The sequence below is a fragment of the Sceloporus undulatus genome, chromosome 4 (assembly GCF_019175285.1).
Source record: "Sceloporus undulatus isolate JIND9_A2432 ecotype Alabama chromosome 4, SceUnd_v1.1, whole genome shotgun sequence".
Lineage (NCBI taxonomy): Eukaryota > Metazoa > Chordata > Lepidosauria > Squamata > Phrynosomatidae > Sceloporus > Sceloporus undulatus.
The window spans coordinates 14,286,015-14,313,224 of NC_056525.1; the positions used below are offsets into that span (position 1 = coordinate 14,286,015).

Sequence of the window (27,210 nt, forward strand, 5' to 3'; positions counted from 1 at the left end):
GCACCGAGTTAGAGAAGGCAAAGGATTTTAATTACAACATTCTTCACTTAAGCAATAACAGTAGCAATGCTCTGCTCCTTTGGAAGTTTGCCCTCACTACTTAGGAGCCTCCCCCCTCCCACTCAATGCCTTCTTTCCAAAGAAGGACTATAGTATTAATTCTGGCCTTTGAGTCAACAACAGTCAGAAATAATAAGATGGAATGGAGGACCCTAGTCCCCCAAGCAGCAATTATTCTGCACAGAGCAAAGGAACAAGAAAAATACTTGATGGAATCATAGATTCATAGAATCTTAGAGTTAGAAGGGACCAGATCTATCACTCCAACCTCCTGCCATGCAGAAATACACTCCTAAAGCAGTCCTGAGAGATGACTCCTCAACATCTGCTTGAAGACCCCCAAAGAAAGAGAGTTCACTACCTTCCAGGGCAATCTATTCCACCGTTGAGCAGCTCTTACAATAAAAAAGAGGTTTTCCTAATGTTTAGATTTAATTTCTTTTCTTGTAATTTGAATCCTTTGGTCTCTGGAGTTACCACATCACCTCACAATCTTCTTTTCTCAAGTTAAATGCATCCAGCCCCCTAAGCTGTTACATATAAGGCTTGGTGTCCTGGCCTTTGATCATCTTGGTCACCCCTGAGTAAGCTGAAACATGACCCTAAGATTTGCTGTTTCTCTCCCTTCCACTATGTGAACAGCAACAGAGACTTTGGCATATTCCAGAGTGTTTGGGCTCATGACACTGATTCCCAGGCATGTGCTAAGTGATGGGTGGTTTGAAAGACACAAGAAGACCAAACGTCTGGTCTGACAGCATAGCACAGAGTAGAGCGAGGCAGCCATTTCAGGTGGAAGATACTGGGACATGGGAGATTGCGGCAAGATGTTGAAGCTGTGCAGGCAATGGGATCTCACTACTGAACCCTAAGATAGCATGATGCCCTCAGGTGTGGTAGAAGATCCAACCACCAGTGCTGAAGCATAATTCAGCTACCAGCCCAGCTGGCTTCTGCACTTTGCTGTTTTTTCCAAAACAGCCTGAGAAAGTGGTGGTGTGGGAAATCTACATTGTCTCTTTTGGGCCTCACAATTCATTTTTATGCTATGGCTAACTACACTGCAAACTATAGACTGAACTTCACATCAACCCATGGTGGCTTGCTGAGAGAAAGCAACACCATCTTTTTTTTTTTTTTTTTTTTTTGACAGGAAGGTGGGCTATACATCTAGCAAAACAAACACATGGTTTCTCAGTAGAATGAAATAAAGGAAGTGTGAACACTTAGCAAAAAGAAAATATGGGACAGTGTATTTTTAGTATTATTTTTTTTTTTTGTATGTTCCCTTTCTCCCAGTAGTTGGTCACTGATTTGATAAAGGAGCAGTACCATGAGAAATCTACTCAAGAAAGAATTGTATCAGTTGAATTAATCATGGTTGTATACCAGGTGAAGAATAAGATGCATACAAGGTATTTTAAAAATGTAGACCACACTTTTTTAAAATTTTAGGTCCAACCCACAGTGACTGAGTCACAAATGGAAATGGGCTTCCATGCTTCTAACAGATTCCCCACTGAAAGTACCAAAATCTTCACTGGTGACTCATCTATTTATCCTGACTCTCACATCAACAATGGAGAACGTCTTTCAACCCAAGCAGTTTCAGAGAAGTTCTCATTCTAGTGATGGGAGTTCACAAACAAAAGGGAAGGAATAAAAATGGCAACATATTACTTAAAGCCGTTACTGTCAGTAGCTAAATTTTTAAGAGAAGCATTTTTAAATTTTAGAATGGAGGAAAACTTTACAAAAGCTGAGTAACCTCCAAATGATGGTTTAAGTGAGGGAATGGCAATGTAGAGAGGCCTGGAGGTTGAGACAATTGGAGTTTCCCCATCCTGTCCCATAGAGTGGGTGCTAAGCCCAAATGCCTGGGCAGGGATTTAGATCAAAGATGGGCAACTGGGGAAAGTAGGGGGGACTGGATTAGCCTACCTGAAACCTTGGAGGTTTGCACCTCCTACCACACCTATGGAAAAAAAAGTAATTTTTTTTTTTGCTCGAAAGGCCATTTTTGGCTCAGGAAGAAACAACATCCAGTAATGTCCCATTTCATGCTTTTCACACCCCCTGTAGGACATTGCAAGGCACAAAATTGGGGGGGGGGGAATCCAATTTGTGACCCCTACGACACCTTGTTCCTCTAAACATGATGGAGATTCTCTCCACACATTCTATAGGACCTGAGGGTGACAAAACAGCTTGGGGGGGCCACATGTGTCCCACAGCCCACAATTTTTCCACCTCTGATTTAGAGTTTGATGCCACATCCCAAAATAGCCCAACATAGTAGGGGGTTATATTCTTGTACAGACTGAATACTTGACTTCAGATATTTGTATCCTGGGACAATGATAATTAACAACGGGCCTATAGCTAGCAATTATGAAAATAGTTTTTCAAAACATGCTAATTCTGGGGTGACCAAAATTCCATTGTGAATAACATAGAAACATAGAACCTTAGAATTGGATGTGACCACAAGGGTCAGCTAGTCTAATCCCCGCCATACAATAACATAAATAATTTCTTGAGAGATCCAGCCTCTGTTTAAAGAACTCAAAAGATGGGGAACCCACCACAGATGCAATCTGTTGTACTGCTTAACCACTCTAATAGTAAAAAAAGTTCTTCTTAATGCTAAACTGGAACATCCTTTCTTGTAATTTGAATCGACTGGTTCATGTTCTAGTCTCAAAATCAGAAGAAAAGAAGTTAATTCCATTTTCCACATTGCTTCAGATGTTTAAAGACAGCTATCAAAACAAAAAACAAACAAAAAGAATACAATTGAAGCAATTCCTGTATTTAGTATAGATTTAATTTAGAATGAACTGGTTTTTCTGTTCTGAAAGAAGGGAGATATCATTGCATTGTCAGAAACATTAAAGTGGCCATCTTTTCTTACATTCACCAGAAAAGTTTAAAAAATGGAGGATACTCTAAGTAATGTTGTCCTTGGGTTGTAATTAACCTTTGAGGGCAAATCTAAAAGCATATCACAAAACACATTATCTACACTGTTAGTTTTATATTGGGAATGTCCAAACTTTCATTCGATTTATGCTGGGATGATACCTCATACACAACATTCTCTCTGGCTTCTAAGTTACCTTTTTTAAAAATCATCTTCGCCCATATTACTGAATTTTCTGCTAGAATACAGATCAATAATTTTATATAAATATGTATTGACTTCACAGTTTTATTTGTTTCAATGAATGGTGTTCTTGCTATTCAAGAATATTACAACAGTGATTGTGTTAATGTGTTCTTCTATTTTGTTTAATTCACTGGAAGGTAATTTTACACACATACACCGCATGTATCTTTGAACTGAAGTCAGTTGGGTCAGACAAATTTTTGCATAGAATCCATTTCCTGTTTGTTTGGCTACTATAATAAAAATTGAAATCTAGCCTTAACTTTCCTTTCAGTACATGATAAATAGTTCAGTATTAACTGTCTCTACACATGCCTTCTCTATATATTATCAACAATGTTTGGAGAACATATTTCACAGACTCCCAGTTTCTCTGCCCATGAGTAGAGTTGAGACTTTTGAGAACTGATTCCTACTCAACTCTAAGGAGATTACTACATGTGGCTTTGAATCTGCAATTAGACACAGAAAAAAAATGGCTTTGGCAATACATATTGCATGATGCCAGCTCTGACCCATATCTTCTGGGTTCCCCAACCACAGTTAGGGTGTCCCTTTTTATTGACAGGGGAAACCCATCAATGAGCTCTCAACTGTGCAAGTTCCCAGATGCAAAACATCACTGCCAAGGCAGTGATGATGTTGGTAGTCACATGGTGTCAATGTCTCCTTTCTCCCACCCAACCCCTTTGCTATTTCCAAGCAGGCTGGTTGCCTTTATTTACCCATTTTTTCCTTTCTTTTTAAAAAATGTCAGTCACAGTAATAGAACTCTGGAATGGCATGAAAAAGACACACACACACACACACACACACACACACACACACACACGATTAAAAAACCCTGAAAGGCAAGATGGACTGGGCATATAGCAAGGAAGTGGGGTTAAAGGGATGGCAGCAGCAGCTGAGTTGCACAATTGCAAAGACATGTAATAACAGCTATTATCCAAACAGGTACCAATTCCATTTTCATTGACAAACATGATTGCAGTGAAAATGGGGCTCATGCAGTAATGACCTCACATCCCATACTTCCTCTTGATTTTGCTTCTGCCCAGATGTCTTTTGCTCATCTCAGTTCACAAGGGAAGAGCTTGAAAAAAGTTCCTTTTGTTAGACTACGACTTTCCCAGCCAACAAGGCCAGTGGCTGTGGAATCCAGGGACCTTTATCTACTCTTGAAAGGAAACTTCTGTTGCAAGTAGAGAACTTTGCTGATTAAGACTGCTGGAAAGACCAGTGGGAATTTTCAGCTCTGGCTTTGCAGCTGCATTTTTTTTAAAAGAAATTTAAAACCTTAGCTGTGTTCTTCATAGAGAGGCAAAGTTCAAAGAAGCAGAACATTATTTGAGGCAAGTGAAACATGGCCTTTTAAGATACACTTTCAATCGGCAGCAATACATTAAATCAAAACAGCTCAGAAAGAGGAGGGATGTTGATCCAGTGTGTGTGTGTTTTAAAAATTGTTCACATCCATTCATGTTCTCCACTTGTTCTGAAAGCTCAGCAAAGATCTATGTTTAACAAATTCAAAAAAAGAGAGAGTAACACTAAAGGCTTCATCTGCATAACCTTACGCTAATGACATGAGAAGCAGTTAGGGAGAATTTATTCTTCAGCATTTTTAAAGCAGAGGGAAGGGCTTTCCTTTTTATGGGAGTCTAGGGTACAATATACAGTCTACTTGATGGGTCTTTGCTTACATGGGCTAGTGGTTGTATTCCAGAAGGATTCTCACATTCAATGGGATTATGTTTCAGTTGGCATTATAAACTAAGTACTTTCCCCTATACAAAAGAAGAAATAATTTTTTAAAAATAATCCCAAAAGCATCCCAAATATTTCCCTTTTTTGAGGGGAGAATTTTGCAAAAGTGAGGGATGATTTTTGAAATGGCATGACTTTTAAACAATTATATTTGCATCTGATTTCAATGTCAGATTTTGATCTTAAAACAAAAGTTGGAATCCAATCGATGAGGTCAGCTGGTGTAATGTCAAATTATGCCTGAGATATGTCTTTTAATGGTTGGTTTGGAGATATATACAGTGGATCCTTGTTATATGCTGGGGTTTGGTTACAACATCCCCCGTGGATAAAAAAAATCGTGGATGCTCAAGTCCCATTAAATATAATGACATAGCAAAATGGTATCCCTTATAAAAATTGGAAAATCAAGGTTCGATATTTGAAATTTATACTTTTTTTGAACATTTTCAAACCAAGGATGCTTGAATCCATGTATAAGTAATCCTTGTATAAGAAGGGCTGACTGTATTCTGTATGTCTATAAGGAATAACTGCCCATGCTCTTAATTTTCCACTCTGGTGCTGGGCTGGCTATTGGTGGCCCACAGCCATTTAGTGGCCAGGTAAGGTTCGGGGTGGCCAGATGGTGTCTACTACTCTTTGGCAGCCAGCTTCAGGAAGTAAATGCCATCCCCTTTGCTTCCCATGGCTTTTCAGGCTCTTATTGATAAGCAAATTCTAAATTCTACCCAACATTAATCTAGGCCCACAATTGTTTTTATCTCTGGATAAGGCCTCTTGTAGATTTCCTCAGCCATATCTGGCTGGCACTCATACGTGAGCTTCCTACATGCTTCATGGTCAGCAGTCCAGTCATGCCACTATCTAAACATCTCCAGGAAGGAAAGGATGGTGACAGGTAATACTTCACTGGGAAATCCATATACAAGTAACACTTGCAGCTTCCATGTCAGTGAAGTGAATTTCTTTCCATTAGTCTCAAAGGTGCTACAAGATCTCTCCACATACTGATTTTACAAACTAACATGGCTTTCTCTTTCAATTCTATTTATAAAGTTAAAAACATTAAACATTTCAAATGTTAAAATGTGTTAACAACTCCATACCAATCACAGCATCCAACTCTTGTCAGTCTGAAAAAGTCTGATGGCACAAAAATGTTTTTACCTGCCACTGAAAGAAGAGCAGGGAAGAGGCCATCCTGGCCTGTAGGAAGGGAGTTCAATGTCTGGGAGCAGACACTGAGAAGGACCTCTCTTTTGTTCCCATCAAAGAAGACTGAGAGGGTGGTGGGACACAGAGATTTTCCAACACTCTGCCCCCCCCCCCGCAAATGTGGCATTAATAGCCCATCTGGCAAGTCACCCAGTCTTTCACAGCAGCTTTCACAACTAATATGGAAAATTGGCCAGAGCCTGGAAAAGTCAATTTGTGGGGGATAGTTCCTAGACTACACCAGCCAGCGTGGTCAATGGGTGAGTCTAGGAGTTATAATCTAAAAGTAATTTTTTCAAGTTCTGAAGTTTTCCAACCACAGGATGGTTTTCCCATAACCCTAATTGTATTTTTCATATTAGTGGTTGAAAGAAAATCACTGTGGGCCCCTAGTATCCACTGAGGTTTGATTCCAGGACCCCATATGGATACCAAAATACATGGATGCTCCAGTTCCATTATATACAGTGGCATAGAAAAATGGCATTGCTTATATAAAATATAAGAATAAAGTTTGATTTTTGGAATTTATATATTTTAAAAATATTTTCAAGCCATGGATGCTTGAACCCATAGATAAAGAATCCATAGGTATGGAGGGCCACCTGTAATTGCTTGGAGTTAAAAGAACAAGAATGAAAAAGAAAACAAGGCTGAGCCAAGTGGTACCCACATTTGCAGCCATGAGGCCACCCACAGGAGGAATCACATGACTTTGTGACCTTGTCTATGTTTGAAAGATGCAGCATTGCTGTTATTGCAGTATAGGCAGAGCGAAGGCTTCTCATGCTGCTGCCCCCATGAATTTTAGCAAATGCAAGGAAGAGAAATTCAATACCAATATAAACCTTTTAAGAGACTGCAGATTAAATGAGAGGAGGCAGGATAGGGTAGGGGAATACATCAAAGGTGAACGTAATTGCTTCTGAAGAGGAGAGATGGTTTTGTAGCCATATTGTGGGTTGGGGATGCATAATACAAAAAGGGAAAACCCCACAAGCCCATTGCTGTAACCAGAGGAACAAGTATTTTGTAGTCAAAGGTATCCAATTCTGATTTAATAGCTTAAAGGCTTATCTGGATTTCAAACAAGAGGAGGCTGCAATTTAGTCTATCTATCAGTCTTAATGAGCAGGGTGAGTTTTAGCATTTGGTCTCTCTTTCTCTCCTTCGCATCAATTTGTTTCAGAAGAAGACATGGAAAGTTTGATTTGCTGTGGAACTGTCAAGAGGATCTCAGCTCATGTCACACAACATGTGAGCCCATAGTTGCTTGCCTGGTGGATCTCCGATTTAACAGGTGGCAGGATGGAAGTGCAATCCTATACATGTCTCCTTTAAACTAAGTTCCACTGTGTTCAATAGAACCTATTCTCATGCAAATAGTATTGAAGCTGTTGTTGTTCTTGTTTATTTATTTGTTAATTTATATCGTGCTTTCTCCCCAGTTCCGGACTCAAAGTGACTTACAAAGGTTGAACAGTTTTAAAACTGATTTCATTCAAAAACTGCCTAGAACTTTCTGAACCAAAAAAGTTGTTACCTGTCTATGAAAGGATGACAGGGAGAGTGCCATTCTTGACATATCTTATAATGGAGCTCCAGATCTTTGGTGCAGCCACCAAGAAGGACCTTTCCAATCTGCCACCAGATGCTACACCAGAGAGAAGGACCTCCCCAGAAATTCTCAAAATATGAGAATAAGGTCCTTCAGATACCCTAGACTCTGGCCTGGATGCAAGTTTAACACTTTTTATAGAATTCATCTCATGCACACCTGATCTTTAAAGGTTTATCTAGGCACATTTGAGGAATCTGAAGTTCTCCACCCATGTTCCATCAAGATGTGCTCTTGTGGGGGAAAAAGAACCCTCTCCTGCTTGAAGCTGAAATAGTACAATCCTTTCTATCATCTTACTCTGGTACATTTATAGGCCGGCTTGTGGAGCTTCTTGCTGTTGTGTGCCTTCAAGTCATTTCTAACTTATGGTGACATTAGGGTAAACCTAACATTTTTTTGTGTGGTAAGTTTCTTGAGAGCTGGGCTGGCTAGGGGATTCTGGGAGTTGCAGTGTGAAAAGCCCCCTTCCCAAGCTTTGGCCAGGTATAAATCCCACCGAAAAATAAACCAAATGATGCAGTCCCATTCACTCAAGACACAAGTCAAAACTCTTTGTCTGTGTTTGCATAGCTTATCACTGTACTAGGTGGAAATGCAATCAATCCCCAATCCAATTCCTCTTGTTAAAAATAGTGTCCTTTCATATATATATATATATATATATATATATATATATATATATATATATATATATATATATATATATGGTAACTACCTCAGGCAGTGGACACATTATGACAAATGTTTGCTGACACAATCCCAAAGTCATTGATATTTAACCTGTCCACCAGGTAAACAAGGGCAGAAGACAAATTTATCCAGGGAAAAGAACCTCATTAAGGCTACCCTGAGATTTAGATTTTACACCAAGTTTCCTGCTGTTCATGAAAATAACCTACATTTCTCTCTCCCTCCTGCTCTCTTTTTAAAAAACCCAGAGTTCCTCCACCTTCATTATTATTAAGGCTGTTAACAGCTGAAGTCTGCAGTCAATTAGCTCTCTTATTTTGATCATGCAAATTAATTTAAGGGACTAATTAGTGCATGTAATCGATTTACTTCAGTGCAGGTGGTCATATTTTGAAGGATATGAAGTTAACAGTTTCTCTCAACTAAAGAACATAGACAGATTGTTAAAAAGGATCACTTAGGCAATTGACCTCAATAGAGAGGTGGAAATGGTACTGAAGCATTTTCATGAGGTAGACGTTAATGAAGATACATTAAGAAATCCTTATTTTTTTTAACAAAAGATCATAAATAGAGATGAGCACAGAATTGCAGGGTTCAAAATCAGTAATCTATTTCAAATTACTGAAATTTGGTCTATATCAACAAAAAATAGGGTTAATGAGATTAAGGCAGATTTTCATTATCAGAATACTATAACACTTTGTGAAGTCGAAGGCTTTCATGGCCGGCATCCATAGTTTTTTGTGGTTTTTTTCGAGCTATGTGGCCATGTTCTAGAAGAGTTTCTTCCTGCCGTTTCGCCAGCATCTGTGGCTGGCATCTTCAGAGAGTGCTTTGCCTGGAAAAATTGGGTGGTATATATACTGTGTGAGCCTGGGAATGCAGGAGTGATTTGCATGTGTATTGTTCTGTGTTGATGGCTGGCCTCAGCCTGGGATGAGGAGGCAACGATGGGGGATTAAGGTCTGGCTAATTGCAATCCTTGTTTGCATTATCAGCCAGGCGGAGCCAGCCATCAACACAGAACAATACACATGCAAATCACTCCTGCATTCCCAGGCTCACACAGTATATATACACCCAGTTTTTCCAGGCAAAGCATTCTCTGAAGATGCCAGCCACAGATGCTGGCGAAACGGCAGGAAGAAACTCTTCTAGAACATGGGCACATAGCCTGAAAACTCCAAAAAACCTATAACACTTTATTTGGGAAGTTATTATTTTCTATTAATGTAGAAGAATGAAATCAATTGCATTGTAAGAAATTGGAAATTAAAAAACAGAAGAAGAATCAGATGGATAACAAAACTGAAGCCTCCCTTTATGGAGAGGCTCACACTCCTAAAAATAAATACTTTGGCTAAGATGAATTTTCTTCTTTGACATATTCCAACTGTAGCAACACTGAATAGCAATGACAGCCAATATTATGGAGGAATGACAAAATCTTGTAAATAGGGTGATATAGCAGAGTAAAAAGAGTTAAATTAAATAAAATGCACAAATATGAAGAGAAGCATGGGTTGGCATTACCAGTTTTTTTAAAAAAATAATAATAAAAAACATCTGCATGCCAACTCTTTGGATTTCAAAGCTGCTTTTAGAAAAATCTGAGCTAAATCCAGAGTTGGTTTTACCTAGAGCAGGCACTCTGAAATCAGTGGTATTGAAGTTACTTGTGACTAAGAAACTCCACTGCATTCAATGGGTTTTATTTCAGGAGAAATAAAATTTCAAAAAAGTATTTTAGGAATCACTAGTGTGAATCAAAAACATATGGCAGTCTTAGGTAAATAATGCCCAATTGGGTACCACACAAGATGCACAGCAGAGACACCTACTGCACAATAGTGCACTGTGAAAGGTTGTTGTTTTTGTCAACAGCCCTTCAGTCAATTTCGACTCATGGTGATCCTGTGGATGAGACTTCTGCAAGACCCTCATGTCCTGAACCTCTCTTCCCTGGTCCTGCAGGCCCAGGCCTGTGTCCTCCCTGATCTGGCATGTGCTCTTCCTTTCTTTCTACTACTTTCCATCTTTCCTAGTATCATTGCCTTTCTTAATGATTTCATCATGATGTGGCCAAAGTATGACAGCTTTGATTTAGTCATCCTGGCTTCCATGGTCAATTGTAAGGGATATGGGGCGCTAAAACATTTGGAGGACTAAAATTTCTCCACTCTTGCCAGACAGCATATAACTGTGGACCTCATTTCTTTTTTTGTCTATCCCGAGCATCATTACTCATAGAAGTGCTACTTCTGAACACAGAGGTTCCATTTAGCTGTGATGGCAATAACCACTTTTATATTTGAGACATGAATGTGTCCTGTTTCTGGAACTCCACATCCCATCCTGTTTTTCAAATATCGTTCTAACATAGGAGTGGACATCTGCAGTGTTTTTAGGGTTCACATTTCTGCCCCAGGATTCTCTGGTGGATAGTCAAATTGCCAAAAATTTGAAATACACAGAAGCAGAAGTGGTCAAAAGTTCAGTTTTTGAGATATGGGTGTATTTTATTCAGAGATACAGTATAGCCATATGAGTCTGAAATATTAGCATGCAAAGGGAACTTGTAGCCCTTTTGAGCCAAAGGAGATTACTTCATGCAGCTTTAAAACTGCGATTACACCTAGAAAAATGTGGCATTGTCAGTAAAAAGTACATAATGCTGCCTCCGACCAATAGTTGATGCATCCCCCAGCCATGATGAGGGTGTCCATTTTCAATGGGGGGGGGGGACAGATCAATGAGCCATCAATAGTACAAATGCCCCGGTGTGAAACCTTGCTGCTTGGGTTGTACCATTATTTCCAGTTCCATGGTGTCAGTGTCTCCTTCTCTCCCCCTACCCCCCTCCCCCAATTATTCCCAAGCAGCCCATTTACTAATTTTTCTTCCATTTTGGGGGGTAAAAACTTTTTTAAAAACTGACATTGTTGGATGGGAATTGCATGAGTTAAAAGGAATTTTTTAAAAAGAAGCTTTTGTAGACTTAGGTCTATTTCCTCAGATGCATTGTGGAATTTATATGAGGTGCATTATTACATTAGGCAAACGTCTCTTGAAACCTGTTTAGAAGTGGAATCATCTTTCTTGGAAATGTCCAAGAAAGATCAGAAAAGGATCACCCTGGGGAGTCTGGAAGGGTTTTATCTTGCTGTTGTGCATCTCCAAGTAATTTATACTTATGGCATAGGGTTTGCTTGACAGGTTTCTTCTGAGAGGGGTTGCCATTGCATTACCCAAGGGGCTCCAAAAACTGCTACATATGCTCAGAACAGAAATAACCAATAGCTCCTGAGAACCAAGGAAGAGCAGAGAACATGATATCACACACCATTTAATTAATTAAGGATCTGCAACAGTCCTATGAGCAATTCTTACTATACCTGGTTTAGATCCTTCATCAACAGATCCGTTATAAACTTGATTTATGAACTCTGGCCTGTTGTCATTCATGTCAATGACATAGATGTAGAGGTCAATGGGGTTTTCCACTTTATTTCCATTCATATCAACTGCATGTGCTCGAAGCTGTTAAGAAATAAGAAAAGAAGAAAAAAGAACTTTATGTTAGTGATAGAAGAGACCATTTTGAAAGAAAACATGTTGCATCTTATTACTTAAACTCTTAATTTCCTTAAATCCACCCTTTGGAACTCCCTCCTTTTCGTTTAAGCAGGCTTTCAATGTATACGCAGGGAAGCTTTCTTATTGGGACATTTTTACCTTTCTTTTCAAACTTTGTATATCTTTCAAATAATTTTCTATGGCTTGATGTGATGTTTTCGTTTTGTTTTAAAAAATATTGTTCTATTTTTAAAGTGTATTTCTGGAAGCTGACTTTGGTAAGGGGACATACAAATCAAATCAATAAATAAATTTGCTACCATTAGGACTCATAAATCCCACAATTGTAGAAGGTTGAGATGGTTATTCTATAATGAAGCTATTCAACCAATTTTAGTTTATATAAATATGTGTACCTTTATGACTTGTACAATTTTAATGACCTTTTTAAAATTGCTTTTTGGAAGTTCTTTGAAAATTGTGAACTGCATTATTCATGGGGTGGGAAAGCAACTTTGGTGCATATTTTCTATTTTGAATTTTTCAAAACCCAGGGAGGGGGATGCAGTTTCATACTTTAAAGCCCCAGTGGGATCCCAGAATATTTTATTATGTATAACTTGGCAGCATTACCAATTGATTACTCATTCTTACAGGCCACCACATCAACAAATGCCCAAATCTAGGAAAGCTGCAAACGTCTTGCAGAGACAGATGTTTTTACTGTAGCCAAATCTGGTAACAATAAAGGTAAAAGCAATCAATCAAGACGAATGGAAAACTTATGAAACCTTCTCTTCTGCCAAGACTTTATCAATACAAATGTTGAGTGTACACCACCTCTCTGGAGCCACCATCTGTTTTGCATCCTAAAGAGAGTCTCTCCAATTTTCTCAGAAAATTGCTTGTTTTTCTGACTATTTGTAGGTAGCTTTTTAATCCTCTCCATATTTGCTATTTTGTTTTTATTCACACAGTTATTAAGACTGAACACAGCAAGTTATTTCAATTGAGGACACTACAAATCTGTTGCAAAAAATAAGATAAAATAAAGTTGTGTTTTGTACTACATCTAAAGAGGCTTTTTTGCATCACCTTTATGATAAACAATGCCTCTCCATAGTATGAAGGTAGCATCAGAATATCTGAGCCACATGGGAGGATCTCCACACCAAAACTCCTTCCCATGTCAACATTATACCTCTTGGACATAGGAAGAACTGAACGAATTGGAATTGTGTCCTCCAAAGTGAGCTAAACCTTCAAATATTACCATTATCAGATAGGAAGGAGCAGCCTTGTAACCATTCCCATTATCACAAAAATTAGGAAATAAAGGGAGAGCAGTTACACATTGATTCACACCACTTATGATACAAACACAGTATTTGGTATGTCCATTCCCAAATCAATAAACTTTTCATCCAGTTTCAGTAATTCTCCCCTCCCATCACTTTCATCTTCAAATATAAGGAGAATAATCTAATACCCTAAGGATATGCCTCATTTTTAGACTGGTGGACAGCATTACACCTCATGGTAATGAATGTCACAGTATGTTGTCATCAAATCGGCTGACAAAGGAGTAGCTGTAATCATCATGGACTGATCTGACTAGATACAGGAGCCTGAGAGCCATCTGTCCAACACCACATTTTACAGAATCCTATCTAACGACCCCACAGAGGAAGACCAGAAGGAATTACACAGCTTGCCCAGGGAGCTTCCCATGGAGGCACAAAACCAAATGCTTATTAACACACCCCAGGAGCCCCAACCTGGCACATTCTATGTATTACCCAAAATACATAAACACGGCAACCCTGGACAACCCTCATCTCCAGCACTGGTGCCTCCAAATATATGGACAATATCCTTAAACCATATGCCACCAACACCCCCAGCAATGTGAAGCACACCACAGACGTCTTACAGAAGATACAATCCATCCACAAGCTTCCAGAAAACACCATCTTAGCCACCCAACACAAAAATGGACTACAAGCCATCAGGAATATCATTCCACATGGGAACCTATCCGACCTAGTCACTAAGGTCTGCCAGTTTGTTCTCACACACAATTACTTCTTCCTTGATAACAACATATATCTTCAAGCTAATGGCACTGCCATGGGCACACACGCATGGCACCACAATACACCAATATCTTCATGGTTGACCTAGAACAACACTTCCTTAACACTGCACCCAGAAACTGCTCCTCTACCTGAGGTACACTGATGATATCTTTATAATCTGGACTCATGGAGAGGACTCACTGAAGTCATTCTACAAGAGTTTCAACAACTTTCACCCAGCCTGGAACTATCTACTGAATAAGTTTACTTTCTGGACACCACAGTACAGCTACAAAATGGATAGATAAGCACCACACTATATCTCAAATTCACGTAAACTTATATACCTCCAGCTTCCACCCTGAACATGCCACTAGATCCATAGTCTTCAGCCAAACCTTCCAATACAATCACATCTGTTCAGACCCACAAGACAGGGATGCCAAACTCAAGGAATTACAACAAGCATTCTTCAAAGTACAGTACCCACCACATGAAGTGAAAAAACAAATAAACAAGGCAAGGCATGTACCCAGGACTGATCTATTACAGAACAAATTGAAGAGGGAAAATGACAGAACTCCACTAGTGGTCTCATAAAGCTCCCAAATGGGACCACTCAGGCGTGCCATCAATGAACTACAACCCATTCTGGACAATAAAGCTACTCTTGGTGGAAGACCTTTACTCACCTGCAGATACCTTCCAAACCTCAAACAGGTACTCACCTACAGGATGACACATGACACAGATGGTGACACAGGTACTGTACTAAGCCTTGCACAAACCAAGATGCCAACTCTACCCATACATTTATCCAGGAAATGTCATCACAAGACCTAATGGTATCACCCACAATATTAGGGGGGCCTTCACATGCTCATCCTTCAATGTGATCTATGCCACACTGTGTTGGCAATGCCCTTCAGTACTCTACATTGGGCAAACAGGCTTGTCCCCAAGCCAAAGGATGAATGGACATAAATCAGACAATAAGAATGGGAATACACAAAAACCGGTGGCAGAACATTTCAGTCTCCCTGGGCATTCCATCTCAGACCTCAGAACAGTGATCCATAAACAAAAGAACTACTTAAGGTAGATTGGAAAGAGAAACAGCAGAACTGGAATTCATCCACAAACTACAGTCCCTCAGCAATGGACTGAACAAAGAAAATGGTTTCCTGATACACTACACACACTTCAACACTATCTGACCTCATCCGCATGGGGATGCCCTACATTCATCTGTTCTCCTCTCCACAGGCTAGTCCCATTGCAAAACTAGATCTGCCAGTTCATCTCCATGCACCTATGTCTTTGTGCACTAACGACCATTGTTAAAACTGGATCTGCAACTTTATTTCCATACACAAAAGATTTATAATTTGAATTGACATCCTCACATACCAATGGCATGCATGCACACACACACACACACACACACACACACACACACACACATATCTGTGCCTGGCTTCCACTCCATCAAATGTATCTGAGGAAGTAGACTGAAGTCTACAAAAGCTCATGATGCCAATTTAGTTCTTTCACTTAGTCTCAAAGGTGCTACAAGATCTCTCTATGTACTGATTCTATAGACTAACATGGCTATATCTTTGAATTCTACCAGTATGTGTTTATGTATGTTGTGCTCACTTTTTGTGTTGTTGCTGCTGCTGTTGTCATGTACCTTCAAATCATTTCCAACTTATGGTAGCCCTAAAGTGACTCTATCATGGTCTTTTCTTGGCAAGATTTGGTCAGAGGAGGTTTGCCATTGCCATCCTCTAAGGCTGAGAGATTGTGACTCGCCAAAGCTCACCCAGTGGATTTAACATGGCCGACCTGAGATTGAAACCCTGGTCTCCATAGTCAGAGTCCATTGCTGAAACCACTACATCCTGCTGGCTCCATGTATACTCTTTTGTATACCCTTTTCAATATACTCTTCAACATTTCACAGATGAATACAAGGACACATGCAGCCAAGCAACATCAGAGTGTGGTAAAAATGTCAGAAGTTATCAATAAGGGAGAACAGAGAAGCTAGGAGGTGCTGCAGCATTTTGCTCTTGCCTGAGTCTACAGGGAAGGGCAAGATTCTGCACCCTTATTGCTCATCCCTACTGAATTAGCAGAATGCAAACGACTTTTGCATTTTGAATTCAGTTTGCAGCAACTAAAGTGAGCTGAGGACAAAAAGGGAAAATGGAAAGAGGAGAGAGAAACTGGGACATTTTAAAAGCAGCTAGAAAATGGGAGGACATAAGATTAAATGGGACTGTCCCTGCCAAATCAGGATATTTGGAGGGTATGCTTTTGTCTGTCCTGAATCTCCAACCATGCATCTTTACTGGATTAGCCTGCATTCTAGTTTTGTCAGCAAGGAAGGAAAACATCTCCCTGTGCATTTTGTCCACCTCACAGATAAATTTGTACATCTCTAATGTCTTCCCTTCTTTACCTGCCATTTTGTCTGAACAAAAAGGAAGGATTTTATTATTTCATTTTAAAGCGCTGTTGCTTTTACTTTGCCACAACATTCTTAGTAGATTCTTCAGTGCCTCTGCTACTATTTCCAGAGAAGATGCTGCCAATTGCATCCTTAAGCAGAAATATGGGCATTTAAAATATTTTTATTTTCCTCCATCATGAAAACCTGTCCATGGTTTCTTCCACTCTGCGTATCTTTTTCTAAAGCAGTTACCAGCACCATGAGAGTTCATTACCTCTTATCCCAAAGCTGCTAGTTTTCTCTGATGAGGAATGTTTTGAAAAATACAACTAAATGTAAAAAGCTAGTGGAGCAAAGCTTCCCTTTGCAGAAGCCATGCTGGGATTTTTTCCTCAGGAAGGCTTATTTTTCTAAGGCTTAACAATTCTGGTTCTAATAATGCTTTTTGACCAATTTCCCAGAGAAACAGTTAGTTTGACAAGCCTGTAATTTCTTGGATCCCACCTGGGTCCTTTTATAAATTGGTGTTACATTGGCTAACTCTCAGCCATCAGGTAAGGAAACAGAGTTTTGTTTTTTTAAAAAAAGTTGCATGTTTAGTTAATAGTTCAGCAATTTCATATATGAACTCTTTAATAATCCTTAAATGCCACCACATTCTCCATGATTTCTTATTTTAAAATGTCATCCTTTGTCACTCGTATTTGACATGGTTCTTCTGATGCACTACCCAGAAAGAAAGAAATACCAACGCACCAGTTGTACTGTTTATTTCTTCAGCATTTCCTGATGTAAAAGATATGCAAAACTGCATTTGATTTCTCTGCAATTTCCTTTTCTTCTTTCCTTTAAACCTTACTATTTAATGTCCAACTTACTTACTGTCCTCAATTGTTATACCTGACAATGTATCAGCATCACCATCATAGCTCATACTTTTAGCAGTTTACTCTTTGAATTCCATTTTGGCTTGTCCAGCCTTGCTTTAAATTTCAATTCAAAAGATCTGGCTGGGTTTTTCAAATCATGGTATAACTTTTCCTCATACTTTTAGATCTTGCTAGATTGCCTGATTGTTGTCTGGTTAAGCTTCAAACCCTCTCACCTTTGAATGCCTTACTTACTTTTCTCATTCCTTTGCATCACTCCTCATATCAAGACCCCCAAACTCAGCTCTGATTCAACTGGACCATTACCACAGGAGACAAAGAAACTGGAGTCTGACACAGATCCCAGAATCATGATGATAAAGCATGGTCAGTTTGAATCATTGCCTCTCAGACCCAGGAACCTTGAGTAATAGACTATATCCATCTGAGGAAGTAGACTGAAGTCCATTCTGCCTGCCAACTTCTTTATTTCAGTTAGTCTCAAAGGTGCTACAAGATCTCTGTACAAAAGACTCTTGAGTTTAAGTCTCTGGAGTACATGCCCTCAAAGCTTGGCTCCTCTGAGAATCTGGCATCACCTCATTACAATGCCATCGTTGGCTAGAAGCTTGGAGAGAACTGGCTGAGAAAAAGAATTGCTCTAGGTTGAGATCCCATAGTCTGGTATAGCATAATTCTCTTGTTCTTATGGTTCTGTGTTCTTCCACCCTGTTAGCTGCTTATCCAGGAAGGTCATTGCTGCTGGTCTGTAAAAATAAGGAAAGGGAGAGCAAGGCCGTTCAGAGGAGCCTGGGATTGTAGGGGGACAGAAATGAAGGTACGTATTCTTCCAGATGCAATACATTCCCTCCAATATTTCAGAGATGAAAACTAGAACACGCATGGCCAAGCAACACCAACATGTGGTCTAGATGACAGGAAGAACACACAAGCTAGGAAGGGCTGCAGCAGTTTGCTTTTGCCTGAGCCTACTGGGAAGGGCAAGATCGTCTCCCCTCCCCCGTGCAGAGTTAATTAAGTGCAAATTACTTTTTGCACTTTGGACTCAGTTTGTACCGATTTAAGCAAACTGAGGATAAATGAAGGAAGGGATAGGAGGAGGGAGAAACTAGGACGTTTTAAAAGCATCTGAAAAAGTGAGATGACAGAAGATTAACTGGAGTTGTTCCTGCCAAATTGAAACAACTGGAGAGTATTGGAATGCACTGTCCTTTTCCTTCCCCTCAGAATGAAGGCCAGTTACTTTTTCCTCTTCTGAGTTCCTCTTTCCTTTCCCTCCTCACCAGTATGAAGCAACAGCCCCTGCCAGGAATTGAAAGCTGTTGAGGGGAAGGTTTGAGAATAGTCCCCTGAGCCCCATCCAAAATGAGACATATGCACCTTTTAAGACACATATGCACATGTAAACCACTAAAAGGATTCTGCTTTCTAGGCTCTGTGTCAGTAAACTGCTTCCTTAAGGATCTTCACTCCCCAAGAATAGATAGAAGGAACAACCAGGCCAAGGAGGCATAAAACACTTCAGCTCTAGATCTCATTGGAACAAATTACTGTATATACTCACATACAAGTCTAAAAAATTAGGTCAAACATTGTATCTTAACTCTTATTTAAAAGAAGTAACCATTCCCTGGTGAAAGGGGTATATCCTATTCTGGAAGCACTGAGCCCCCCACTCTTTCATCCATCCAGCCTTAAGATTGAGCACAAAGAGTTATGTCTGCTGAAATTTTGTAACTTCTTTGACTTTGTTTTGCTTTGCTTCATCCTTTAGATCCTTGTTATATGCTCCTAAATTTTACCTTCAACTTATTCATAATTTTGGCCCCAAAACTTACCCTCCATTTATACATGAGGTTGACTTATAGGCAAGTACTGTATATATGGTACTCATTTGCAGCTACATCTCTCTCTCTCTCTCTCTCTCTCAAAGTGTTTGTGTATGATGAGAGAGAGAGAGAGAAATCTCATGATCTGTGCACCTGTTTCATGGCAAACCAGCCCCACCAGACGCTATTAGAGATTGATAAGAACAAATACTAATCTCCAAGAAGGAGTCAATGTCCAGTTAAACTACTTTCACATACATTCACTTATTCAACCCTCTTTCTACTTTAATCTGTTCAACATCCTGGAAGTGAACAGTTAAATATATATTCTTAGATGCATATTTTTTCTTGAAGCATACATTTCTAAATGCATTTACTCTCTCCATTTAAAAGCATTTTGATTATGGGTACTGCAGTGGAACACTCAAGAAATATGGAAACAAGTGATTTAACTAAATTCTGTTTTGTACATTAGTCTAGCAGGTACAGATCAAGTCACAACACTCTAAATCCATTTATTAGACCCAACAGATCAATGGAAATCTATATTAACTCCATAGATTATGTTAGGGTTGCTAGGTCAGGATTATCCCAGGCCCTGAGATTTCAAAGTCAAAACTTGAGAATGAGGAACTTGTGATTTCACAGGCTAAAGGACCTGGTGATGTTGCAACACTGATGTTACAGTAATGACCCCAGTAAGCATGACCATTAAGCATCAGCCATTGTTGCTCAGAGTATGCCATTCAAATAATAACAACAACAACAGCCTAGCTGGAATACGATTGGGTCTGAATGTGTAACATAGGGCTGGTACACACTGGCGGCGAAATGTTATGCAGCGTTGCCGCAGCAACCAAACTGTGAGGCAACGCACAGCAAAAAAGAAGCTGCCTCTTTTTTTGTGGTATCGCAAGCAGGAAGGGGTGCCACCATGACACCTCTTCCTGCCAGTGACATTGGTCCCTGTATGCTGGCGGCGGCATCATCTCCATATGGATGGGAGGCTGCCATGATGCTGGCATCCGTACATTGCTGCATGCTCCCGAACCCTAAAATCGCTGCCATTATGCCACAAAGCGCCCATGTGTACTGGGCATAAGGCCCTTTTCACACAAGGCACTTACCGCATGGTAATCGTAGTCCAAACATTGCCCACAGTCTCCAGAAGAGCAGAGGTGGGATTGCCGGTTGAGCTTCTGAAGCATCACTGAAGCGCTTCTGCTGTTCTTCCATCGACGAATCATTCATGGAGAAGCCATTTTTGTAATAACAAGGTCTTCCATTATTACAAAAATGTCTTCTCTGTGAACGATTCGTTGACAGAAGAACAAAGAAATGCCTCCATTATGTTTCAGAAGAGCAATGGATGATCCCACCTCCGTGCTTCTGGAGCATTTGGGAAATGTTTGGGCAATGATATCCACGTGGTTGGTGCCTTGTGTGTAAAGGTCCTATGAGTTATGCATTTGTGACTGTTTTATATTCAGGATCCCTATATACCTCCTTGTGTAAGGGACACATGGAGAATCTTCAGCTTGTCCAAGGAGGTCTGCAGCCACAAGAGGAGAGGCTCCAGTAACAAGAGCAGAGTTCCCAGAAGCCACAGTCCTTAGAGGAAGAACCAGATTTACAATACCTACCCTGGGGGAGAGACATGAGGACAGAGAAAGATGCAGACCCTCACAATAGCATTTGTATATGAAGCACGCTACAATTCGGAACACCTATGAGACCCAGGTGGGCTGAAAAAATCCAGCACCTCCTCTGGACAAGGCTGGCTGAAAACCAACCTTTCTTGTGGATGAAGCTATACTGTTTGCCTGTTCACCTTGTACTGTGTGCCTGGATTTCCGAGTCTTCTGGATTACATTTGGATTGCCTGCCTGGTCTGAATACTGAACTGTGAATGACTGGGACTGGACTACCTCTATTTAGCTGACATATTGGTGAACTTAAACTTCAAAATCTCTGTGAGATGCTGAGCCTTTGTATTGGGTGTCTGGTTTGCTTCCCAAGGGCAAAAACAGGACAGTAAGTGCTTTCAGATGCACAAATCTGTGAAGCACAATCTATGCCTAAGTCCATATGTCATAGTGTATGTTATGCAACCACGGTGTAGGCTCTTGGCTCTGTACTGAAACTTACCAAGATTGAATCCCTCAGGCCTTCCTAGCTGGCCTTCCTCAGCCCTTTGCTTGCGGGACTTCCCCCTTGCCAGCCTAACTCATGACACAAATTAGCCATTTAACAGACGTGTCACCCAGGGCTTGTCTGAGTGTATCACTGCAGCAGGTTTAAGTGAGATTACAGGATGCTCGTTTGCTGAACTGCTTTTTGCTTGAGCGGAAAGCATGAGCAAATGCATATGTATGTGGACTTGGTGTGTGTGACAGGCCGATAGGCTTATAGTGCGAAGAAATTACTTAACTCCTAGAGATTTCAAACAAGAGCTATCAAATATAATTAAAACTTTGGGCTAGGGGAGGGAGGGAAGCAGAGACAGATCTGAAAGGATGAGATATCTGCTTTGCTCCTTTGCTTTATCTCAGAATGGAGGCAGTTTCTGAGCTGAAGATAGAGCAGGAAGGAATCTGTCACCATTTCAGTTTGAAGATAACAACTTTAATTCTAGCTGCCAATTACTTCCCCCTCCCCCAAGAGTAATATGACCTATGCCCTTTGACATTAATGAATAAATGCCTCTTACATAATTGGGGAACTACTGAGCATAGATGCTAGTCAAAATCAGTAAACACACAGGGATGGTATTTGATGATTTAAGAATTATTAAAAATTACTAATTATATTATATATTATATGCAGTATGTGTTATCGTTTCTGACTTATGAGGACCCTAAGGCAAACCTGTCATGGGATTTTCTGGCGAGATTTTTTCGGAGGGGGGTTGCCATTGCCTTCCTCTGAAGCAGAGACAGTGTGACTTATCCAAGGTCACCCAGTGGGTTTCCATGACCAAGCAGGTATTTGAAGCCTAGTCTCCAGAGATAAGCATTCAGTGAATGGTTATTGTCCTGTAATGAGGTGGTGGATTTCATCTGGAATGAAAGCTACTGGCCACTGTTGGAAAAAGGATATTTGTCTAGATTGACAATTGGACTGAGTCTGTAAATCTGCTCTTAATTAAAAGCTGTTGGCCTTGGGACTTAATTAAGTCCAGAGACTATCAGTTTGTCTATGGAATTAATTAAAATCCATAGACTCCAATGATTTTTCTGTGGTATGCAACTTGTATCTCAGGAAGGCATGGACACTTAAAAAAAAAATCTTTGCATCTTCTGATGCTGGATCCTTTATTCAGAGGTTAATAGACAGAAGGTTCACACCACAGTTTCATAACTATAGGTATCAATCTGACACAGAAATCCTGCATAGAGGAATGTGCATTAGGCATGTAGCTATGTCTTTGTTGTTCCGTTTCCCATTGCTAGCCCCTCAAAACCAGACTTAATTAAAGCTGCTATTTCAGTGCTGTTTCTCAGAAGGGAGCTTATCACATGGGAGGTTTTTGTCCTCCTCCCGTAATTAATTCAAATTTGAAGTGTCCAAATAATGCTGTTGGGGTTTACCCCCTGCTTTTTTTCCATCGTTCTCCCATTAGTAAATCGTAACCAGCGCACTTGTCCAGCTATTGCCAAATGATGGCTCCATGACATTTTACTGATGGGACAAGTACGCTGGTTAATAAGGAGGCTGGCTATTGCGATTTATTGATGGGGAAAAGATGAGAGAAAAGTATGGGTGGGTGACCCCTGATTGCACTATTTGGATGCTTTAAATTTGACTTAATCACGGAGGAGGACAGATGGTAAGCTCTGAGGTCTTTGCAGATGATGTCCCTGCAGTATGTCCAAGAACAGATAAATCTCTTCTAATTCCTCCTCTTGCTCCTCAATGACATGGTGTAAGAGTCCACTCATGTAAGTAATTTCAGGATGGGACTTCTTGCTGCTTAAGTCTTGCTGCCAAAGTCTTTGCAGGACCAGACCCAAGCTGCAGGTCCTGAAAGCATTAGGGCTAAGCCAGCAGGCCCAGCTGGCTCTGTTCACACAGAGTAGCTGGAGGTACAGCCATTTAAGGGCTGTATTGTCTTCTCAACCCTTTCCACAGCAATGTGCTAGCTATAGCTGCTCTGGTTGCATTTTTCCTTGCCTTGCTAGTCTCGCTGTGTTTAGACCTTTGTCCGTGTCCTGACTCTGCCTCTTCCCTCTGACCCATTGGGCTCCTGGACATCTTCCTTGCTGTTCTTAGACCTTGGTCCGCTTCCTGACCTTACCTCTGGCCCATTAGATTGTCTAAGTTCATCATTCATAGTCTCAGCCTCAGCAGCCCAACTTGGAATCCAGGCCACCCACAGTTCAGACCTTGACACATGGAAGATTATCGCACCAGGGTTAAAACGTTCCCCAGTGTGTTCTAACAGGGGTGAGCATGGAGCGTGACGGGAACGCGATGGGGCCCAGAATGCGATTTTACCACACAGCGGAATGCCGCCATTGCCGCCGGGCGTTCCCATCGTGTTCTCATTGAGTTCCAGGGGACGCCATTTCTGGGGATGCTTTGAAACAGTTCCCAGAAATGGCATCCCCTGGAACTCAATTGGAACACGATGGGAACGCCCAGCAATGATAGTGCCGTTCCGCTGTGCGGTAAAATAGTGTTCTGGGCCCCATCATGTTCCCATCATGCTCCGTGCTCGCCCCCGTTGGAACGCACCAGGGAACGTTTTAACCCCAGTGCGATAATATTCATAGAAATAATCATGGTGGGTCCCTGTGTTGCGTAAAAAGTGTTTTTTTTGGGTGTGTGTGTTGTTGATGCAAAATTAAGTATAGAACTCTTATCTCCACAATCAAACAAAACAGCTTATTTATATACCGCTTCATACTGAACTAACAGTGTCTAAGTGGTTTACAACTGTAAGCTAATTGCCCCCCAACAATCTGGGTACTCATTTTAGCAGCCTCAGAAGGATGCAAGCCTGAGTTAAGCTTGAGTCCTTTCGCTGGTATTGAACTTGCAACCTTATGGTTTTGCGTGAGTGGCTGCAGTACAGGCATTTAACCACTGTGCCACCAGGGCTCCTACAATATCAAAAGTGGGTTCAAATAGCAAAAGGTGGAAGAAATAATTCATAACTTATGCTAGCCAGGGCTACCCTAAGTGGTGGTCCATGGACCAGCACTGATCTATGAACCACTGGTTGGTCTGTGAGCCATTAATGCATGGGAGCTTTCCGGGAAACTATGGCCTGTTACAGACTGCCAAAATAAAGCTGCTTCGGGTCTCTTTGGAAGTATGCTGTTTAAATGATGTATGCATCCTAAGAATACAGAAGCTGCACCAAAGCTACACTCCAGTGCTTAGGAATGGAGTGTGGCTTTGGCGCGACCTCCGGACTCTTAGGACCCATGCATCATTTAAACAGCATACCTCCAAAGAGACCCGAAGCAGCTTTATTTTGGCAGTCTGTAGCAGGCCTATGGAAATATAATATATTTTTTTTCATATGAAGTGATCCTGTGATAAGGCACAGAAACACTGGATTCAAATTCATTTTTAATATCAAGATACAAATGATACAAACCAGACATTTCTACTTGGAATGATGACTGATCAAATTGAGAAGAAATGGATTTGAAGGCACATGGCAACAAATGAAAAGACATTACAATATGTGATCACGGCAGCAAGAACCAGCCAAATTGAAGGGGTACTCATAAATGGTTCCTCTTCATCCTGGAGAGAAGTGACCAGTCAGGTGCCAGAGGGTTCTGTCCTGGGCCTAGTGCTATTCAACATCTTTATCAATGCTTTAGATGAAAGAATAGGAAGCATGCCTATCAAATTTGCAGATAACACCAAATTAGGAGGAATAGCTAATACCCCAGAGGACAGGATCAAAATTCAAAATGACCTGAATAGATTAGAAAGGTGAGACAATGATAATAAAATCAATTTTGACATAGAGAAATGTAAAATACTGCATGTAGGGCAAAAAAACCCCTAAATGAATAGATATAGGAATGAGGGACATCTGGCTGAATGAGACTGAATGTGAAAGGAATCTAGGAGTCCCAGAAGACCACAAGTTGAACATACATCAACAGTGTGACACGGCAGCTAAAAAGGCCAATGCAATTCTAGGCTGCATCAACAGAACTATAATGTCTAGATCAAGGGAAGTAATAGTGCCATTCTATTCTGCCTTGGTCAGGCCTCACCTAGAATATTGTGTCCAGTTCTGGGCACCACAATTCAAAAAGGATGTTGAGAAATTCTAGTGTGTCCAAAGGAGGGTGACCAAAGTGGTGAAGGGTCTAGAAACCCTGCCTTATGAGGAGAGGCTTAGCAAGCTGGGTATGTTTAGCCTGGAGAAGAGATGGTTAAGAGGTGATATGATAGGCTTGTTTAAATATTTGAAGGGATGTCATATTGTGGAGGGAGCAAGCTTGTTTTCTGCTGCTCTAGAGAATAAGACCTGGAACAATGGATGCAAGCTACATTCCACCTCAACATCAGGAGGAACTTCCTGACAGTAAGAGCTGTTTGACAGTGGAACACACCCCTTTGGAGGGTGGTGGGATCTCCTTCCTTTAGCTATACCTACATTCCCCTAAAATAGCGTCTGAAAATGTTATGGAGACATCTTTGGTCCTTTGTCTTGGCAATATATTTACATTTCTTCAGTTTTGACAATGTGAATGATGCTACACAAGGGAAAAACAGGAGGCAGCAAGATCCTCCTTCTGGAATACACCCACGAGGTCTGAGAAGATACCTTTGTCTTCCTATAGATGGTTGCTGTTGTTCCCTGGTCACCAAATCAATGTAGAGAGTGAGCAGTAAACAGGGGAGCTGAGAGAAGGACCTTTAGCTATACCTACAAAGCTTCATGTTCTTCCAGTAAGATCCAGGATATCAGTGCAGGAGTCTTGTGTGTTGTACCTGCCTAAGGAAGCAGATGAAATGCACCTAGCAGAAATTATTAGGTGGTGATTGTACATGATCAGCAGCATCACAATGACCAGTAGCCATTAGTTTTCCAACTCTCTCTGTAATAGGATCATCCATTCATTTCAGAACAAGTGAAAAAAATGAACCAAAGGGGACCTATTTTTAATAAATGCCAAGAATAGTCAATAAGACAAATAGATTTTGACTTTGTTGTCCTACTTGTACCCATTCATCATACATTTTGGGCATGAGGGGACTTACGTTTCTTCCAGCAGCAGCTACATACATTTTGCTGGTAGCCTGAGGCCACCATTTTGTTTCACACATTGTCCAAGACACTGCACTGCTCTGGGAAATTCTGGGAATCAAATATTGGCTGCTTTTTTTTGGGGGGGGGGGGGGCTTTTTAATAACAAGATGACCTATAAAAGCAGAACATCTGGGATATTCTGGTTGAACAAATTGGTAGCTATTGGGAAGGAACCTCTTCTGTGACAGCAGGCAGAAAAGAGTGTGCAAAAGAAGGAAAGAAAGAAGGATTTGAAAGTGGAAATGAGCAAAAAATAAAATATAAGGAAACAGACATGAATAAACAAGAAAAGGGATGGGATTTTACACAATGAAAATCATTGCAAAAAGGAATCATATTTCTCTTTGACAACAATAAAGAGCCTTGTCACATCTTAGAGACTCACAAACATCATTTGCTACAAGATTTTGTGCATATGAGGAAGTAGGCTGCAGTCCATGAAAGCATATGCCAAATAAAACTTGTTAGTCTTTCAGGAGCCACAAGACTCCTACATCTCTTTTACATTATACAATATGCAGAGGGATCTTGTAGTACCTTTGAGACAAGCTGAAAAAGAG

At 40.5% G+C, this 27,210-nt stretch overlaps 1 protein-coding gene across 14 annotated transcripts in view; it reads right to left on the reverse strand.

Moving 5' to 3' along the window:
• CDH4 (cadherin 4) overlaps nucleotides 1–27,210 on the reverse strand; it is a 1,166,202-nt gene that overhangs the window by 225,493 nt on the left and 913,499 nt on the right. For all 14 annotated transcript variants that reach the window (XM_042462689.1, XM_042462688.1, XM_042462685.1 and 11 more), the window contains one exon: nucleotides 11,927–12,071. In XM_042462689.1, the coding sequence (XP_042318623.1) occupies nucleotides 11,927–12,071 (145 nt within the window). The remainder of the gene's footprint in view (nucleotides 1–11,926; nucleotides 12,072–27,210) is intronic.